The following is a 21,954-nucleotide window of genomic DNA, read 5'->3' as shown; positions in this document are numbered from 1 at the left end:
ATTTACAAATATTTTCTCCCAGACAGTGGCTTGCATTTTCATTCTCTTAATGATGACTTTTGAAAAGCAAGTTTTAAATTTGGGAATGAAATAATCTTTTTAAAAATAGATTATGCTTTTTACCTCATATCTAAGAAATCTTTCCCTTACAATGTAAATATTTTCTTATATTTCATTTGGGAGTTTTATAGTTTTTGCTCTTATAGTTAGACCTAAGATCTATTCTGAACTATTGTGTAAAACTGACATAAAGATTTAAATTAACTTTTTTGTTTTACCCACAGATAGCTTCACTTTTTTAGTTCCACTTGTTAAGAAGACTATTCTTCATTCCACTGTATCACTTTAGCACCTGTGTACAAATCAACTGACCACATGTTTGTTCCCGTACCATTGTCTATCATTATAGCAATACGTTACCTTAATTGCTGTGGCTTCATAGTAAGTCTGGAAACTAAGTAGGGTAAGTTTTCCAACCATGTTCTTTATAAAAATTATTTTGGTTTATCTATGTCCTTTAGAATTCCCTAATAATTTTATAAGTAGCTTGTCAAATTTTACAAAAAAGCCTGCTAAGATTTTTCATTATCAATTTGGAGAAAAGTGATATCCTAAGAAAACTGAGTTTTCCAATCCATGAAAATGGTATACCTCTCCACTTATTTAGGTCTTATTCAATTTATTTCAGCATAATTTCATCACTTCTAGTGTATAGGTCTTAGTTTTGTTAAATTTATTCCTTTACATGTTCTGTTACATTTGAAAAATATCTTTCTCTTGCTGCTTACAAAATATTTTCTTTGTCTTTGGTTTTAAGCAATTTAACTATAATGTGTCTAGGTAAAGGTTTTTCATTTTTTTCTTTCTTGGAATTCACTGAACTTGGATCTTCATGTTTTCATTGAATTTGTGAATTTAAAAAATGATCCTTTCTTCAGATTTTATCCTTTCTTACCATTTTTTTTCCTCTTTCTTCTCCCTCCAGGATTCCTATTACACATGTGTTGGTAAATCTGACATTGTCCCACAAATCTCTGAGGCTCTGTTCATGTTGTTCTAACTACGTTCATTCTGGTCATTGACAAAATAATTTCTATTGATATACAAGTTCACTGACTCTTCTGCCATCTTAAAAATGCTATTATGTCCATCTAGAGAAGTTTCCATTTAAGTTATATTATTTAAAATGTTAGAGTATTCATTTGGTTCTTTTTTGAAGTTTCTAATATTTCTCTACCAAGATTGCCTATTTCTTGAGACATCATATTATCCTTTAAGACTTTAAACCCATTTATATTAGCAACTTTTAAGTTTTGCTAAATTAAATATGTGAACCCACTCAGAATCGGTTTCTATTGATTGTTATTTTCTCTGAGAATAGGTTACACATAAAAAGTTTTAAAATTTTTATAAAAATTTGAAAATATATATTCCATAATTTTTGGTTAAAACTTGAGTAGCCAGTTCTCAAAGTATCCTTTGGCTTTCACTATTTCCTGACTTTTCTGCATATGTGAGTATAGTTTTTCGGTCACCCAGGGAAACATGGAGAATCTATCTTAGCCCTTCCATGGCTATCATTTCTAAAATCTGCTTGTTAAGTTGCTGGTAGGTCCACTCCTTGACTCCAACCATGACTATAACTCTATGCTAGTAAAGTTACCAGTCTTCCCTCATTCATTTCCTATCAAGTTTGACACTTGAAGTGACATCAACAAAATTTCATCACTTGTTCCATATCAAGCCCACCTCTCTGGCAGCAAAGTTACTGCTTTTGGTGTCAGCCTCACCCTGGTAAAACTATAATTCCTGCCATTCAAACTAGTGGAGAGGAAGAAGAGAGAATCAGAACAGCCTCAGGCAAGCAGGCTAACTCCTGTTAGTATTATCCAAGTTATAAGGAGTTTTTCAAGATACACTTTTTTCAAGTTTTTTTCTGCATTTCATCATTTTCCAGAGTTGTGAAAGTTTTTAATTTTGACAATTTTGTCTAGTTTTATACTTGTCTGTATAGAGAAGATGTGCAACCAACCTCTTTATGATACCAAAATCAGAAATTGCCTAGATAAGCTTTTATCTAGATATATTATGTGGATATAATTTTAAAAAGTGTATACTTATTCACACACAACTGTAGTTAATATAACTGCTTTACAGATTGGAATTATACCATTTGAGCATTAAGATTATTGATGAAATTAAGAGACTTTCACATGAATCATTACTGAAATTAGGATAAAAATTGTATTTAATATTTAATAATAACATGGAAGTCTATTCCTGTTATGTTCTATAAAAATAGATTACAAAATATATGTAATATAATCTTAATATTTTCATATGTATGCAATAAAAATACATATACACAGAAAAAACTGTAATAACAATGCTCACATTAAAAGGTTAATGTATTATCTTTGAATAATAGAATTACAAGTATTTTTCTTCTGTATTTAAAATTTTTTTCTACATTTTCTACTTAAATACATATTATGTTTATATGAAAGACCAAATACTTTTAGAGAAAGAAGGCGGCTATCCACAACATCTGCTAAACCAGGTTGAAATCTGAGGCTGACATGAAAACTTTTTCAGAATTTTAAAACAGAAAAATTAGCTTATGTGGATAGCTTAAATAATGTCTTATTTTAGAATGTTTAACTTCATTCCTTCAGGGACTTACCTTAGCTGCATGATATGTTCTAGCTTCAAGTAAATCCTCTGTTTTAGCTTCTTTGGCAAGCAGATTAAAGCGACTTAACATTGCAGCCTTACAAAGTCGACTTGCCATTGACATACCACTTTTAAATGGAGAACTAAAGTAGGAAGAAATAAACACTAATCATTACTCAATGATTTATGTTGACATTTGTGCGAATTAAAATCAATAGTCTATAAATATTTATTGATCTCATTTTGATGTGTAAAATACAGAGTAAAATTTTTTTTTACACAAAAAGCATTATGAATATTTACTTCCTAGAGTTGAATTTTTAAATTATAGTTTAAGATATTATGGTAGTGCATCAAAAATTAATGCAGAAGAGTTATATTTACAACATTTCCATTGTTTGAAGTAAAATTAATCTATGGTGATACAAATTAAAATAGTGGTTCTACCAAGAATTGACGGAAAGAAGCATGGAAATACTTTCTGAGATGATGAAAATATGCTGCATTTTGACTGTAGCAATAGTTACACAGATATACACATATAGCAAAACTTATGAACTCATGTTAGACAATAAACATATTAAAAGGCTGTTTAAATATTTTGTAACCTAAATGAATTTTCAAGAAACTATTCTAAGAAAGAATGGGTAGCAGACCTTGTAAAAGAAGTATTCAGTGTTTTGATTTTGTTACAGTTTGATAATCAGAACCTACATTGCTTCTACTTTTTTGAATTAGACATTTTCTTTGTGTCTGTGTCCTAACACATGGTCAATTTCTGTCAACATCCTACAGTTTCTTGAAAAGTAGGTGTATTTTATATTTTCATGGTGGCATACCAAAGTAATAAAATTTAGCTTACTGTCATTTAAAATGGCTATATATTTGTTTACTGTTCTGTCTACTTGATCTACCAATTATTGTCTTCACTAGTAGTATGTTTGTTTTTTTCTCTTCTGTAATTGTTTTATGAATTTGATACTATTAATGTTACTTGCTACATATTCATAACTGCTCTGTCTTCCTTATAAATTATATTCTTCATATTGCTGAAGTATATTTGTCTTATTACAATGCTTTTGGGACTGACCTACACTTTATCTAATATTTAGATTATATTTTAGGCTTTATTTATGTTTGTAATCACTTGGAATGAATTTGACCATAATAAATGAGTTCAGCTTTTACATTTATTAATTAATCTTTGTCATGCATTATTTTATGTTTTCAGTGAACAGTTTTTTAATGTCTTTTGTAAGTCATTTTTGTTTGAATGTGCATAGTTAAGTTTGCTATTAACACTAAAACATGGATTTATGCTGATCCAAAGCATAAATGGTATAATTCGTCCTAGCTGAAATAATCAGTGTTATATTTCACCAAGCTCATACCAACAAACATAAATATAGGTTTTAATTTAAATCCATCCTTTTGGGACCAGTAGTTGGCGTAATGGCTATGTCACTAGACTCCCATGTAGTCAAACACAGTTTGAGCCCCAGACCCTGTGGCTTAAACTCATGCTGGGCGTGTGTGCATGTGTGCCTAAGATCCCGAGAGGAGAATGAAGGAGAAGGAATTGCAGCATGGGGTAACTTCTCGATTTCTGTCTTTCTGGTGAGTGCATGTGCCCTACAGCAAAAAAAATCTGTCTAAAATAAATAAATAAATAAATCCATCCTTTCAAAGGAAGTAATTTTAGGCATTTAAACTGTGAACATTGTTTGCCTCATTATAAAATTATGCTCACACTAAAAAACTGGTATTATTTTTACTTGATAGTTAATGGCAGGGGTAATAAGAAAAACTATCTAAAGCACACAGAATATTATGGTTTGGAACAAGGACTTTAGAAATAATGTATCTGGATCAGAATCCCAGCTCTGTCATTTACTGCTTGGGTATACTTAAGTGTACTTAATATCTGGGGGAGTGTACAAATAGTACAGATTCCTAAGCCCTAGATCCCAAAGTCAGAGTCAGTAGAAGAAATGGAATTTTTCAGGTAAGTTAGATGATTCCAATTGCTAATAGTAATGAATGATACTTGGAAAAGAACAAGTTCTGGAGCCAGGTTCCTTGGGTTTGAATGCTGGCTCTAGCACTTGCTATATAACTTTAGTAAGCTTTATAACTATAATTTCTCCGGGCCTGTCTTCTGATTAAATGAACAAATACATACACAGACAGACACACACACAGACACACACACACACGTGTACATTTAGTACAATGCCTGCAAAACATTACACTTAGTAATGGTAATGAATATTATGGTCCAGAATTCATTACATGATTTTTAAAGCATTAGAATAATTTTTTAAACGCCTCATTTTATTATTTCACTAAAGTAATACATGACTTTTAAGGAAATTCATAATTCTAACCTTTCAGTGATCTTTCCACTTAGTCCATCCACAATTTCCAAAGAAATATCTCCCTGTGCCCAATTCAGACTCAGGGATCTGTATTCCAAGTTTGTTTGAAGTGGATATGCAGAGGGTACTAAACTAATATGAGGTCTGTTGACCAAGTAAAACATTGGAAGTTTTGAAGTGAGTGCATCATCCACACGTTGCTTTATAGCAATTTCTAAGCCTCTAGTATCGCTGCAGTTCCCATCACCTACAAAGCAAAAGCACAACAGTCAGAAGTTCAGTATCAAAAACCTACACCAGAAAGAAAGAAAAGAATAGAACGAAATGCTGAAAATAATCTAAAGCCCACTTACCTATTCCTTATCTTTCAACCTTTTCTTTTCTACTTCTACTCTCTCAGCAGCTATTTCCACCATATTGTTTATCAGAATCCTGATGTAACAGTCAAAATTTCCATTCAAAAAAGACCCTTACATGGGCTAGCAAGTAGTATGGAGGTTGGGGCAACTGGATTTCACATGGCTGACTGTGTGGATCAAGTCCTAGACCTGGTAGCTTGAAAATCACACTAGGGGGGCTGGCAGGTGGCATGGTGGTTAAGGGCACTGGACTCCCACATGGCCAACCATGGTTCAAGTCCTGGACTTGGCAGCTTGCTTTCTCAATTTGTCCCTCTCTGATCAAACTGAAAGAGAGGGAGGAAGGAAGGGAGGGAGGGAGGAAGGGAGGAAGGGAGGGAGGGAAGGAGCAAGCTAGTTAGTTAGTTAAATAAAAAAATATTTTTTTATTAAAGAAAGAAAAGAAAATCATGCTGGGCTTTTGTGAGTGAGGGCCCAGAATCCCAAGAAGAGAATGGAGAAGGGACTACAGTGTGGCCATCCACCCTGGGGGGTGGTTTCTCAAGTCCCACTGCCTTACTTTCCCTCCCTCCATCCCTTCCCCTTTCCCAGTCTCTCTCTGGCAAGTAGAGTGCTTGCACCCTAAAGCAAAACTGAAAAAAAGGAAAAAAATGACTCTTACACAGAAAATAACTTTTAAAAAGTCAGTGAAATAAATAAAAACAAAAAGCTAGAGCTGACTCAGAAAGAAACTTTTTACAAATATCTGCCAGAAAAAAATAGGTTCGTTCTGTCTTGATTTCCTCTGATGACATTGGATTAGCACCACTAGCTGATAAATCAGGCTGCAAAATAGTTGGAGACAGTGAGTTACTTTCTCTCATCTAATAATCACAAATTACAACTGTTCCAGTACCACAATATTCTAATTTCACAACAAAATGTATTATAACTTATTATGATTAAAATGATAGGCAAGGGACCAGCAGTTAGCATAATGGCTATGTCCGTGGACTCCCATGTAGTCAACCGCGGTTTGCATCCCAAACCCAGTGGCTTGGGACTCACGCCGGGTGCTTGTGCGTGCGTGCCCAAGATCCCGAGAGAACGGAGGAGAAGGGATTGCGGCGTGGCCATACCCCCGGGGGGTGATTTCTCACTTTCTGTCTGTCTCTCTCTCTCTCTGTCTGGTGAGCGCACGTGCCCTATAGCAAACTCTCCAAAAAAGAAAAAAAAAAAGATAGGCAACGCCCAAAGTTTTGAATTCTCAGTTATAATAGTTGTCAAAGAAAAAAATCTTATAAAGATGTAATGTCATTAATACAAAATACTGAGCTCTATCTAACTTAAAAGAGAAGTTAGAGCACTGCAATTCCTAATTTAAAAATAATTTGAAAGTAATCTATTTCTCAGGATGATAGAGGTTTTCACAACAGAATCTTTATATGCACTTGTTTCACAAAGTTTTATTTCCATATCACTGTTTGTTGAGTTAGTTACTAGGACTTGCACTCATTTTATGTAGGCACTAGAAAATTACTTAAAAAGGACATGAGGGGGTTTTGTTTGTTTGTTTGTTTTTAAGAGGTTTTCGCTATAGGGTACGTGTGCCCACCAGAGAGACAGAGACAGAGAGTGAGAAATCACCCCCCACAGGGTATGCCCACATCATAATCCCTCCTCCATTCTCCTCTTGGGCTTTTGGGCATGCATACACTCGTAGCTGGTGTGAGTTTTAAGCTGCTGGGTCTAGGACTCAAACAGTGATCAACTACTACTATCTGGTGGTCCCAGGACAAGAGTTGTTTTTGACATCCTTTATCTTTTCTTTATTTTTTTAAAGAGATTTTTGCTAGTGTGTTTGTGTGTGTGTGCTCACCAGAGAGAAAGACACAGAGAAAATAAGAAATCACCCCTGGGGGAGATGGTCATGCCCCAATTCCTTCTCCTCCATTCTCCTGTCAGGATTTTGGCATGCATGTACTTGCACCTGGTGTGATTTTCAAGTCCTCTGAGTTCAGGACTTAAGTTGCGGTCAGTCCTGTGAGAATCCAGTGCCTTAATCACCATGCCACCTGCTGGCCTCAACATCCTTTTTCGAAGCACTCCTTTGAGTGTCCCAAATCAAGAAGTACTGGTAAATAAAGGCTAGCCAAATTAAAGATACACTTCAGAAAAAAAAAATTGGGAAATATAAGATCTAAGATTCTAATATTTTATGTAAAATGAACAGAAGATGTAGATTCAAAGACCTGACATGACAGCAGTTTATACAAAAAATATCTACCAGAGGTTGGCAGGTGGTGGATGGTTAAAGGTTCTGGACTCCCATATGGTTGACTGTGGTTCAAGTCCCAGACCTGGGGGCTTCTAGTGATTCCTTTCTCACTTTCCCTTCTCTCTCAGATCAAATTGGAAAATAATAATAATAAATAAAGTTAATATAAAATAATTCTTTTAAAAAGCCCTTTGTCCTCCTTATAAAAAAATGTACCACTGCAGCAGTATGAAAAATCATGAAAACTGGGTTTGACTCTAAACTCGACCAGTAAGATATTACAGTACTTTGGGCAAGCATTTTATTAACATTCTGAACCACATTTAGTGATCTGGGGATGTGGGGAGGACTGAATAACATAATCTTTAACGTTTTTTATTGCTTCTTTAAAGCCCATGAACTATATTTAAAATGAATTCCTTCACTAGGAAGGAATCAGCATTTGATATTCAATATCCTCCAATTCTACAATTTGAATCAGTATATGGAAAGTCTTCTGGATGAACATTCTTAAAGTATTTGGGCAGATAAACTTATACAGGAGGTACCAAATGAGTAAATACAACTATTTTTCCTCCTTTCCTTTCTTTTTAAAAACAAAACAATAAAAAAAGAGCCAAAATGGGCAGTTACCATTTTTTTATTTCAGAGAGGAATAAATAAAATCTCTAGATTTGATAAGTTCAAGGAAGTATCTTCTACTAAAAGAAAGGGTGGGTAGGGGGATTAAATACTGTGCAGGCCAAATTTTAAGTTTAAGACAGAACCTAACTGGTTAAATAAAAAATTAATTCTTAACCTCCTGATAACATACAAATTTTGTCATCTTTAGTGTATCTAAGAGTTACCATGTAATGAACAACTGAATAAAACAATGGGTCTATGCTATTATCTTAAATAATGTTTCAGTATGCAAAAGCTGATTTTTATACTGGTAGGCTAAAACAGAGAATTTACTTTGTGAAAAAGGCCAGGAAATACTGAAATCCCACTCACCAACAAGTATACTGTTGATATAAACTGGCTGTATAAAGTGACTCAGCAATGCTCCCTGCACACCAAGCACTTCCCATCTTGTCAATTTGTCACTTGAGGACATACTGCTTATTCTGTTAACAACGTCTGCAGGACAGTAAATGGTCAGATAAATTTTGCCTTCAACAGCCACATGGAGACTCAGCTCTTCATTGGCTTCAAATGCAGATACAGAATGTGGATTTAGACGTCTAACAGAAGAAAATAAAGTTTACTCTTTTAAAAAACAATGGTGACAAAGTAAAAACTATTTGTACCTAATGATTGTTCTCTAACATATTTAACTTGCCAGTATACACTTAATTCCAAAAACAGACACAAACATTAAGCAAGGTAGGAATAAGAGTGACTTATTCTATGAGATTAAGATGAAATAGAAATAAACCACATTTTGACCTTCTGGTATAATTTTCATATATCACTTCATTATGTCTTAATTTGAAACAAAAAACTAATTTTTGTCCCTATCATAGCTTGTGAGTTATTTTCCTTTTCTAAAGGAAAATTTCTGAAAACTACAAAGAGAGAGAATGAAGGAAAAAACTGACAATTCTTATTCAAGATTAATCTTGAATAAAATGTTAAAATAATAAAATCTAAAATTATTTCTCTTGAAGTTTCTGTCTAGAGAACACTGTCCTTATTTTCAAAGGTATTACTGGAAGAATACTGATCAAAATAGTATCCATGGATATCATTAGATGGTCAGGTACTTAAGATGAATTTTACTTTCTTGTTTCTACTTGTCTGTAATATTTACATTTTATGCTACCTGATGCTACCCATTCATCAAAGCAATGAAGTTTTTCTTAGTTCTTGTATTTGTATATGAATAATGCATACATTCTTTTTTTCCTATGTTTTATGAAGTCTTAAAGAATGAAGATTTGCAATAGCATAAGAAAGAAAGTGGTAAGGCACATGAAATTCTTAGATGCAGTCGTGTGTGGCTTAACAATATGTCCTGAGAAATGCGTTCCTGTGATATCATGTGTGACCACCACAGAGTTTCTTACCCAAACCTAAATGGTACCGTCTACTACACCTAGGCTATATGGCACAGTCTATTGCTCCTAGGCTCAAACCTGTATATGCTATACTGAATACTGCAGGCAACTCTAAAATAATGGTAAAAAGTACAGTAGGTACATAAACATCCATCACAGCCATTTATTATCAAGTATTACATACTGCGCACTATTATATGTGCAAAGCTTTTATATTGGCAGCACAGTAGGTCTGCTTACATCAGCACCACCATAAACAAGTGAGTAATGCATTGTGCTACTACATATTTAAATAGCTACAACATTAGGTGAAAGGAATTTTTCAGCTCTATCATCCACAGGACCACAGTTGTACATGTGATCTACTACTGACCAAAACATCATTATGAGGCAACATGACTGCAGTAACAGGTTAGGTACAGTGGGAAGGGTGGGAAAGTATTTGTAGATTCCCGCATACTGTACAGGACACAAATAACAACTCAAGGCTAGAGGGAGAATATGGATAGATATAAATTTATTTGCTCTAGGGATTTAGAATATATGGCAAGGCCATCTTACTTGCTTTTAAAAACAACTTTCATAATACTTACAATTGTGACTTAATCTGGGCTGATCCTTTAGGCAATTGGTTCATATAGAGGTAAATGTTGATATTCTGTTTTAGAGTGAGGAGATTAGAGGCTGGCTCTGTACAAAATATTGATTTTTCCATCATAGCAGGATTTTTGCTATAGAAGAGTAGAAGCTGTCTATAGAAATACCTAAATGATACATTCAACAATTTAAAAATAATTTAAAAATAGAAAGATTTGCAATAGTATACTTGATAAAGTAATACAATTTATAAAAGATCTATTTCCTTAAGAAGGTTTTGTTTCTTTTTCTCATAGTGTGCAATGTGCTCACTGGAGGGAAACAGAAGGAAAGTGAGAAATCACCCAGGGGGATGGCCATGCCATCCCTTCTCTTCCCAGTATTTTGGGTATGCATACATATGTGCCTGGCATGATTTTCGAATTGCCAAATCCAGGACTCAAACTGTGGTCAGCCATATTGGAATCCAGCACCTTAACCACCATATCACATGCTGGTCCTAAAAGCTATATTTTAATGAGCATCATAATCATGCCATGAACAATGTCCCCAAATGTCTGAAGTGCTGATATTGATTAAAAATTCCTAGAATAACCTTGTGTATTTAATGAAAAAGTAAGCCCTTCAAGAAGTCCTCAACTGGAGCCCCATCTGCCATGTAACCTGCCTTAAAACACCATTTCTAGACTACCATTTTACTTCTATTTCGTACTTATCTTCAATGTCATAACCTGAAAAAGACCATTTATCTGCTGATTCCTCCCTTCTTTCTCAGACAGTTCTGTTCCCAGTCTCCCAAGTGAAGTCACATTTCTGCCTGACTTCTATTTTTCCTTCCCTACCCAAACTACTACTACTTTAAAAATAAAAAGGACCTGTGATTACCGTTTCTTAGTGGTTTTAAAGGAAAAAAAAAAAGAGCAGAGGAACAAAAACAATGAACACTACAACTTGTATTAAGAAGTAAAGAAGAGCTCTTGAAAAGCCTACAACTAATCAAACCAGGGACAAATATTTGCTTATTAAATTTTTTTAAATGTACTTCCATTAAATCACATCAGTAGTAATATGCAATAAAAAAATTATGCCCCAGTACATAAAAATGCCAATCATGGGAAAAAATAACATGAAAGAGATAACTTTAAAGAAGTCAAATAATTCCATAAACCAACAAGGCAAGTAAAAGGATAATGAGTTGCAATATTCTCATGGACTTCTCTAATACCTTATTTTTAAGATTATAAAAAAATCTCCCCTTATTATTAGAGATACCTACTTCTGTTTTTCAGGTAAATGTATCTAATGTGTTTTAAAATACTCCAGCAAGGGAAACAGCAACAACAAAAAAGAATGCAGAAATTAAACAAGAACAGCAGAATACTAATAATTGTTGAAGCTGGGTGATAGATTTATTTTCCTATTCTTGTATTTGAAAATCTAATTTGAAAAGGTGATAAACAGTAAGCTCAATGACTTATGAGAACTGAATGTTTACCATGATGGTAGGTTACACTCATTTCCTACTCTACATGTTTTCAAATACTAACAATACCTGGCCTCTCTCCCACACTTGCTAGACATCCTTCCTATAAACAGCAGAGTAACCAGTAAGTTTGGAAAAAGAAACTAGGAGTGCTTACTTCAACTGCCTTTCTCTATTTCTCTTTGAGGTATGCCAGTCTGAAGAGTGCCTTATCTATACTCTGCTATACAGTAAACTTTGCATGGACCATGTCAGTTTAGGTTTCTGGTGCTGCCCTTCAATAAGGATGGCTAATTCAAAAATGAAATAAGACGAAGGCTACTTGTTGCAGATCTAAGGCTATATATGCAGTTACTTTAGTAAATAAAGGTATTTTTATCTTTAAAACAAGTTGTCAGACTCACAAGGTCTTAGTAGAGGCCAAAAAAATTCACAGACTGCACATTGCAGTTACTATGATAAGGTTTCCAAAAGTAAAATAATCAGGCTTGACAAAGAGACACATCCTTGGCTCAATTATCAGTAAAGCTTCATCTGTATAAAAAGACATTTCTATGCAGTCACTTTTAGCTGAAAGCATTAAAATTTGATGCCATTAAAAAATGTTACCTTACCTTAGCAGAGACCTTCGTGCTGTAACAATAGCATGAGTGTCATGCAACACCCTTCCATTTGGTTTAATGCACTGGCTGTAATTGTATTCACCTGTGCCTATAGCTACAACTTCGTGCTGCCCAGCTAAAAGAAAAAGGTAAACAGTGGCAGGTTATTTTAACTTCCCTCCCTCTTCTCTATGATCAGCTCCCACCTCTATCCCATTTTTATTTATTTTATTTTAATTTTTTTTTGAGAGGTTTTTGCTATAGGGCACGTGTGTTCGCCAGAAAGACAGAGACAGACAGACAGAAAGCGAGAAATCACTCCCCAGGGAAGATGGCCATGCCACAATCCCTTCTCCTCCATTCTCCTCTCGGGATCTTAGGCATGCACGCACACACACCCGGCATGAGTTTGAGCCACCAGGTCCAGGACTTGAACCGCAATCGACTACATGGGACATAGCCATTACACCAACTGCTGGTCCCCCTCTATCCCATTTTTAATTTAGTAAAATATACTGAAGGGAAATATGGAAAATAATTCTATGGTTTCAGTAAGTGTCTTATATAAGTCTTCTAAGAAGAAAACAATTATTTATTTATTTATTTATTTATGGAGAGGTTTTTGCTATAGGGTGCGTGCGCTCGCCAGACAGACAGAGAGACAGAGACAGAAAGCGAGAAATCATCCCCCAGGGGGGATGACCACGCTGCAATCCCTTCTCCTCCATTCTCCTCTTGGGATCTTGGGCATGCATGCCCACGCGCCGGGCATGAGTTTAAGCCGCCGGGTCCGGGACTTGAACCGCGGTTGACTACATGGGAGTCCAGCAACACAGCCATTACGCTAACTACTGGTCCCAGAAGAAAACAATTTAAATTAATACAATTAAAAAGGCAGATGTCTTATATACTTTTAATGCGTCTAAATTCTTAGCACAATCAAAAGAATCACCAAATATCTTTGGTAAACATGCATGATTTCTTTTACATATAGAGTTACGTGACTTTCTAAGAGATTCCGTGTGCCATTCTACTTCTGTCCTAAAAAAAAAAAAAGCTCACTATATGAAAGTCTCTATTTTCTGTTAATCCATTCAATATTTTTTGTAAATTTGCTACAGGGCACAGGCACTTGCTGAAGGGACAGATAGAAACTGAGAAAATACCCCCTAGAGTGGATGGTCTTGCCATAATCCCTTCTCCTCCACTCTCCTTTAGGGATTTTGGGTGCACATGAACATGCACCTGATGTTATTTTTCAACCCACCAGGTCTGAGACTTGAAGCACTCAGCCAGTTATGTGGGATTGAGCATCTTACCTACTAAACCACCTGCTGGCCCTCCACTCAAACTTTCTACAAACAAAATTATAGTTTTTCTGTTCTACTTAAACTGTTTTTAAGAAGAACTTCATTATGTTTTTCAGTAGCTTTTCTCTATTCATTTTGCTGTGCCCCACTTAAAGTTTCCTTGAAACTCTATTCCAAAAATAAACCATTTAAATGGCCATTTTTTTCCTCCCACATCCTAACTATGAGACCTTTGTATAGCCTAGTGATTAGCTTATTACCCCATATTCCCCTCATTCTACCTTTTATTTCTGTGTTGATGATTTCAGAAAATTTCCAGTTTTAGTCTTTCAAAGTTCAGTTTTACATCTGCAACTATCTAAAATAATTTCACTAATTCTATGAAAGTACTTATCAGGTTCCAGGCACTGAAGTAAATGTTAGGAGTAAAAAGTTGAGCAAGGCATGCTCTCATAAAGCTTGTAGTAGGAGAAACATATAAGAATAACCAAAAAATTGGAAATCCCCAAAATTGTGATAAGTGCTCTGAAGAAACAAATACAGGGCTGATATGAAGAATAATATGTGAAAAGCTACCTCATTGGGACCAGCAGGTGGGTGGTGGCTAAGGTGCTGGACATTCTCACATGGTAAACCATGGTTTGAGTCCTAGACCTGGTGGCTTGGTTTCTCACTTTCCCTCTCTGTGTGTCTCTCTCTGGTCAAATTAAAATAAATAAATGAATAAATAAAATTAAATAAATAATTCTTTTTTTAAGTTACCTCATGCATACCTCTAGCAGAGTCCCTCCCTAAGAAATTGAAATTTAACATTCAGCAAGAGGAGAGAGAAGTGTGAGGAGTAAGAGAAAGATTATTCCATTCAAAACAAACAGCATGTGTGCACCATCTGGGCTGAGAGAAAAACTAGGGTAGCTTTATTAGTAAGGAGGGTAGAGAGGATAGAATAAGCTGAGGCTGGAGAAACAGGTATCATATACCATGCTGAAGAGTTTGTGGGTTTTACAAAAGAGCTATGGGAAGCTAATGAATGTAAAGTAGCAAAAAGTATTTTGGGTTACATTTCAAGACCACTCCTTTTTGTACAGCAAAGTAATCATAAAAAGGCAACCCATGAAATGGGAAGAAATATTTGCAAACTCAGTAAGGGATTAGTATCAAGCATATATAAATAACTCTTATAAAAGTAAAAACAAACAAAAAAAGCCTCCGTTTAGATGAAAAGCTATTCAACATCACTAATCATCAGAGAAATGTAAATCAAAACCATGAGCTAGTCACACATTAGGGTGGCTGTTATCAAAAAGTCAAAAGATAAGGATAAGGATGGAGATAAAAAGGGGCTCTTATACATATATAAACTGGTATAGCCATTATACCAATATGGAAATTCTTCAAAAAAAATAAATAACTGTCACATGATCCAGCAATCCCACTTCTGAGTGTACATATATCTGAAAGAAAAAAATATACTGAAGCGATATCTTAACTCTCATGTTCACTGAAGCATTAATCACAATAGCCAAGGTACAGAAACAACCTGCATCAACAGATAAACAGATACATTCTGATATCTATTTATCTTTATATGTAGTCGTTGTGAGATGTGTGTGTATATATGTATACAGCCTTAAAAACAGATAAATTGTGATGCATATGTATACACACACATATATGCGCATTTTAAAAAGAGAAAATGCTGCCGTTTGTAATAACACAAATAAATCTGGAAGACATGTTAAGCTAGACATAAGAACACACAAATATTGCCTGATCTCCTTTACATGTGGAATCTAAAACGGTAAACTAACAGAGTAGTGTTTGCTAGCACATTGGAGATAGAAGAAGTGGGGAGCTATTGGTCAAAGGGTACAGAATTGAAGTTATAAAATTAAGTTCTGGAGACCTAATATACAGCATGGTGACTACAGTTAGTAATAGCGTATTGTATACTTAAAATTTGGCAAGTGTCGTGAGGGGAGGGTAAAGAGCAAGTAAACCAGGCAAATGTTGGTATGATAGAAAAAGATGTGTCAAACAGATGTTAGATGTTTCTGGAAAGCAGAATGAATAAGTAACAAAACTTCTTGGAATTTGCAATGTGCAGACAGTGGGTAGCCTTGACAAGAACAGTTTCCAAGAAATAGTAGAGAATAAAGCTAAATAGGCATTAAGGGCAGATACAGAGGTTGTAAATTGCTTCTTCATGAAGTTCAGATAAACCCAAGGAAACAATAACTTTGGATTTAAGTAGGAAGGTGCAAAAGGTTTAAAGAAAGGCTTTGCTTTATTTATTTATTTATTTATTTATTTATTTATGAGACTTCTGCTATAGGGAATGTGCACTCCCTGGACAAAGACAGAAAATGAGAATTTGCTCCCTGGGGGGATGGCCATACCACAGCACTCTATTTTCCTTCATTCTCCTCTAGGGATCTTGGGCATACCATACACACGCCCCACCTGAGTTTGAGGTCGCTGGATCTGGGACTCGAACCATGGTTGGCCATGTGGGAGTCCAGTGACATAACCACTGCACCATCTGCTGGTACCCAATAATGGTTTATTTTATTTTTAGGACAGAAGTTTGGGAAGCTAGACTTTCCAAAATACTGGAGAAATGAAAGCAAAATATTCAGAAACACCTCGGCACAGACTGCTTTCATCCCTAGGATACAAACGTGACCCTTTGAATGCTGACTTTGACTCAATAACCAGGTCTGTAAATCTTCCCTTAAATAAATTCTATAGTGTCAGTTTAAGTTCTAGAATGATGATGAAAGCTCTGAATTACAATGGGCAATAGTGTAACCAAAAACTCCCTTTCTTTCTTAACTCTGTAACTACACGTACAATGCTTCGGAGAGATCCTTGGGTTTGATAATTCAGGAAAAAGAGATAACTGAAAGGAATTCATCGATGTCAGAGGGAATAAAATCAGAGCATAAGTGAAATAATTAGTATACAACGGGAGAGATTCTCCCTCTCTTAGGAGAATATAGAGACAAAAGCAGGGAAGTATATAGATTTGGTGATAAGGGAGAGAATATTTGGACTTGACAGCATCTTACAAACCCACTTAAATAAATGAGGAAAGGTTTCTAAGAAATTTATTGACTTCTCTAAGAACATTCATTTGACTTCACTGAGGCGTCCCATTTCACATTCATACTCATATTTTCTAAAACCATATCTATTTTTCTCACCCCTGCTTTCCCCCACCCAACTTCACACCAGCTTCCAGATTAGCTGAGTATATGAAAACACTATTCTCCTACGTAAACTTGAAATAATGGTGTTTCTTTTCATTCATTTCACTTCATCTAAAATTTATTGTCATTTTCATCTTATCACATCATGGTTTTAAAAATATAATTTTCTTTTCCTGATCATGTTCAACTCTAAAGTTAGCAATGAATCACACCACCTGTTGTGATTCCCTAATTAAGTTTCAACCCCTGTAATCTTTTTAAAAAATTGTCAAGTATTGCTTAGACATCAATGTACCTTAATCAAGTGCAATTTATCAAGATTTTACTAAACACCAAGGTCTGTACTACTTAATTCAACTGTTATATTTGAACAACCCCACGAAGTAGGGATTGTTACTGTTTCTATTACCTCGTCTTAAGAAATGAGAGGAAAATTGAAGCATAGAGCTATTGAGTATATAACATGCCTAAAAAAATTAAGTAGCAAAGCAGACTGATAATGTACCCAACAATTACAGCACATTCTATGTTTAAAATCTTTCAGAGATTTTTACTAATTTTATTAAATCTAACTGTGATAGGTCCTATGCCACTCTAAGCCACTTTTTTTTTTGAAGAGGTTTTTGTTATAGGGCGCATGCGCTCACCAGACAGAGAGAGACAGAGAGATAGAAAGCGAGAAATCACTCCCCAGGGGGGATGGCCACGCCACAATCCCTTCTCCTCCATTCTCCTCTCGGGATCTTGGGCACGCACACACATGTGCCCGGCGTGAGTTTAAGCCACCGGGTCCAGGACTCGAACCACGGTCGACTACGTGGGAGTCCAGTGACATAGCCATTACGCTAACTGCTGGTCCCTCTAAGCCACTTCTAATCAGGCACCATCTTAGCAATGTAATGGTATCTTGTAGTACATCCTGGATATAAACTACTCTTTTTAGCAATAAACTTACCTCCCCATTGTCCCATAGTTTTCCCACTGCTTCTCTTTCTTCATGTTTTTTCTTTTTACTTCACAAATGTCCTTTCTTCTATTTATCTAAACCTTATGTACCCTTGAAGTTACAGCTTAAGTGTCACCTGTTCTAACAGATTTTAAGCCTTTGATATCTCATAAAAATGTTCATGTGTTTTGCATTACAAAAAACAAGTTTCATTTTTTATCATCTTAGTCTTTCAACCTGAATATTTGTATTTTCTATTCTCATGTTGAGCATAAAATCTTAAGACCAAGAACCAAATCTGATATTCTATCATTTAATAGTTGAATATACTCATCTGAAATGTCTTTTACTAGGTGTGTTGTGACACACACACATATGCACACACACATATCTTGAAGATGAAACCTACTCAAAAATTGAAATTCATTTGTTTCATATATGCCTTACACTTCACCAAAGGTAATTTTATACAGTATTTTTGCATTGCAGCATTTTGACTGCAACCTATCACACGAGTTTACGTGTGGACTTTTCCAACTGTGTGGCATTTCAGAGCTCAAAAAGTTTCAGAGTTTGGAGCATTTCAATATTTTAAGAACAGGCATGCTCCATTTGCATAATATCTAATGCAAAGATTAATCTAAACCTCATTTAATGATTAGCTCAGAAGATTAAAGGGTAAACAAAAGGTAAAAACATAGTTAGAATTGCAACGTAATGGCCACAAGAATTTTACATATTTTAATCTTACTTGAAAATTAAGAAAATATGCTAATTTTTATAACCCCCTTTTCAATGTTTGTCATAATAAGGATTAGCTTTCAGTATGGCAGTAGCTCCAGCAGAGTTAAGGTTTAAGATGTTTTAGGTCTTTTACCATTCTCTTGTATTCTATTGGTTATTGGTCAGTATACTTTCTATCTACCTTAGAGAACCTACATGTTTAATGACCTACACCTACTAGAAATGGTTACTCCAAATCAATGTACTAGCACTGTCAATAAGAGCAAGTATAGTTAACACTATTACAGTATAGATCAAATTATAAGATACCAGTTTTTCCACAAACACATCCCAATATTGGAACTTACCTCTCTCAATTATAAAAGCAGCCAAGGAATTGCTACATTTCAGATATTCTGAATGATTAGAAATTAGTTGATTAAATGTTTCTTTAACAATCTGTGAAATCTTTGCAAATTGAATATACCGCCCTTCTAGAAAAAAAAAAAATCAAAAGCAATATGAATCCGAAGAACATTGTGCTTTTCCCCAGAGAATTCTTACTATTCTTACTCCAATCTCATAATAAAATTAATAAATTGTAGAAATATGTAAACAAATTTGTAACTTATGATTTGAGATTTTAAAGTATGCAATTCTGAAGATGAAGTTAGTGAGCCTTTTGGGTAACTTTTGTAAAATGATGTATCAGGGGTCAGCAAGTGGTATGGTGGTTAAGATGGCTAGATTTCACATGGCTGACTGTATAGTTGAGTCTTGAACCTAGTGGCTTGGAAAACACTTTGAGTGCATGTTCCACATTCTGAGAAGAGAATGGAGGAGAAGGCATTGTGACATGTCCATCCTTACTGGGTGATGCTTACTCACTTTCCTTCTCTCTCTGGCAAATGCAAGCACTCTATAGCAAAAAAAAAAAAAAAAAAAAAAAAAAAAAAAAAAAAAGATATGTCAGTTGTCAGTATAATATGCTAGAGGATGAGTGATTCATATTTGTAGAATTTAGTCTGACAAGATATTCAAAAGTCCTATGAGATAACTTTTGTTGTGCATGATTCTCTCACATGTTGGAAGATGACCAACATTCCACTGAATGCCAGTAGTCCTCCCCAATTACTATGACAATCAAAACACACACTTCCTTGGCATTGTGCACTACTGAGAAACATAGTAAGCCACTAAACATTTAGACTATTTTTTGGAGAGGTTTTCACTATAGGGCGCGTGTGCTCACCAGACAGACAGAGAGAGACATAGAGACAGAAAGCGAGAAATCATCCCCCAGAGGGGATGCTCACACCGCAATCACTTCTCCTCCATTCTCTTCTCGGGATCTTGGGCACGCACGCACATGCGCCCGGCGTGAGTTTTAAGCCACCCGATCCAGGATGCGAACTGCGGTCGACTACGTGGGAGTCCAGGGACATAGCCATTACGCTAACTGCTGGTTCCCTAGACGATTTTTTTAAGTTTATTTCTTTCATGATCAAAAGAGAGAAAGAGAGTCAGAGGGGGAGTTTGCATGTGTATCCTCAACAGGGTCTTGATGTTGCGATCCACCCCCAGTTTCAGCCAGCCCTGGATCACAGGCACATACATGCCTGGTGTATTTAGGTCCAGGGGAGGTCTTCTGGCCATGAACCTGGAACCTTCTCGTGAGGGTCAGCCTTGCAGAGTGCTGTCTTTTACCACTGTGCCACTGTACAGTCCCTAGACTCCAGATACAGTTCCATGTTTTCCACTAAAAAAGTACCAAACTTTGAAAAAGGAAGAAGACAGTCATACAGACATAGGGTTACCACTTGAATGGTTTATAATCAAGAAATCACTCAAGAATTTTTTTTTTTTTTTTTAATGATGGAGCTTGAGATTCTGGAGTAGAGTCCTGTATGTAAACGACTGTAATATCCCTATTGAAGAATCACTGTTTTAGAGAAACAGAGGTTGCAGAATCACCTCATACAGAGCTTCTTAAACTTTAACCATAAACCACTGATGGTTCCTGGTGTTTCATGATGGCTGTCGGTAATATATTAAATGGTCTGAGTCCACTTAGCATTTTCAGAGGGAAAAAAGCAATAAAACAATCTTGTTGTCATGTTTTGTATATATCAGAAATGTGTGATAAGATATATTAATTTCTTTAAATCTGTATAACAATCATTACTTTCTGAATGACATATAAATGCTAAAAGTATGACAGCAGTCATAACATTCTGCTAACCAGATACAACTCATCTTAGCCCATTTACATGTTTATATTAAACTTACATTTTTACTCATTAATAATATTTTCTTATTGGCAAAAAAATGGCAAATTCATATTATCAAAAAGAACAATGGAACAGTCACAAAATTAACCACAAAATGAAATTTGGAAGAGAAAGCAAATGGTGAATATCACAAGTAATGTATGATAGCACTGTAGCAATTTCTATATTAAATTTTTTTGTATTTAAAAACTAAGGTTTTTTTTTTTTTTTACTTTTTACTATTCAGAAGCTTCCCTCTCCAGATGCAACCATTACCAGTTTCTTACAGAAATTTTGAGAAACAATTTACAAATATATGTTACCTTTAAAAAGTAAAAACTGGGACCTGCTAAATCCCCCTTTTTGCATTTACTGTGCTTAGACATTGGAGGCAGCCAACACTGCATCTTCACTTTTTTAAATGGTTCTGCAGGAATAATGTACTATAATTCATTAATTCATGTCCTATATAGTTAATATCATGTAATATAGAAAAGTACACTGTAATCAACACTGACAGACAAGAATTATGTGTTTGTGTCAAGAAAATGTTTTGCTACCCATTAAAAAACATCATCAAGAAAATTTAGGAATCAATGATATACCAATTATCTCTTGATCTTGATTTAGAATAAAGGAAAAATGAGTATTTTGAGTATAACCAAACCTTAGTTATTCAGCATATCTCTTTTTAGTACATGGGTAAAGGAAGGAAGAACAAGTACAATCTGGTTGTCTCTTTAGATGCAGGCTGGTAAATGACTAAAATAGTCTAAAATTGCTGGAAATGCAGGATGAAGGGAAAAAAACAATAATGCACTTAACACCATTTCTTTCATTTCAAATTCCTAATTTCTAGTGTAATTTAGTATCAAGAGTCTGTCTTCAGAACAAACTATCATTATTTTTGATGAAGAAACAGTCCAGGTAAAAATGTAAAGCAAGATACATGGGCTATAAAATAGTGGTTACTTCTATAACTGGTCCAACAAAAGATGTTCAGAAGACATTAGTTTGTTTCAAATCCTTTTTCTTCAAAAGTTATAATAATCAACTCCTGTTTTTGACCCATAAGTCTGAAGGATGATGTTTGCACACTCTT

At 35.1% G+C, this 21,954-nt stretch overlaps 1 protein-coding gene across 7 annotated transcripts in view; it reads right to left on the bottom strand.

Moving 5' to 3' along the window:
- The window catches only part of ADAD1 (adenosine deaminase domain containing 1), a 155,110-nt gene that overhangs the window by 121,016 nt on the left and 12,140 nt on the right, over positions 1 to 21,954 (bottom strand). For all 7 annotated transcript variants that reach the window (XM_027773679.1, XM_006153126.3, XM_014589581.1 and 4 more), the window contains exons 6-11: positions 18,951 to 19,076; positions 12,404 to 12,527; positions 10,303 to 10,473; positions 8,664 to 8,893; positions 5,061 to 5,298; positions 2,684 to 2,816 (exon numbers count right to left, since the gene is read on the bottom strand). In XM_027773679.1, coding sequence (XP_027629480.1) covers positions 2,684 to 2,816; positions 5,061 to 5,298; positions 8,664 to 8,893; positions 10,303 to 10,473; positions 12,404 to 12,527; positions 18,951 to 19,076 — 1,022 coding nt within the window. The remainder of the gene's footprint in view (positions 1 to 2,683; positions 2,817 to 5,060; positions 5,299 to 8,663; positions 8,894 to 10,302; positions 10,474 to 12,403; positions 12,528 to 18,950; positions 19,077 to 21,954) is intronic.

This window comes from Tupaia chinensis, unplaced genomic scaffold (genome assembly GCF_000334495.1).
Source record: "Tupaia chinensis unplaced genomic scaffold, TupChi_1.0 Scaffold000362_1, whole genome shotgun sequence".
In the NCBI taxonomy this organism is placed as follows: domain Eukaryota; kingdom Metazoa; phylum Chordata; class Mammalia; order Scandentia; family Tupaiidae; genus Tupaia; species Tupaia belangeri.
Note: the sequence above shows the minus strand (reverse complement) of the source record. Positions and strands in the feature narration are given on the sequence as shown.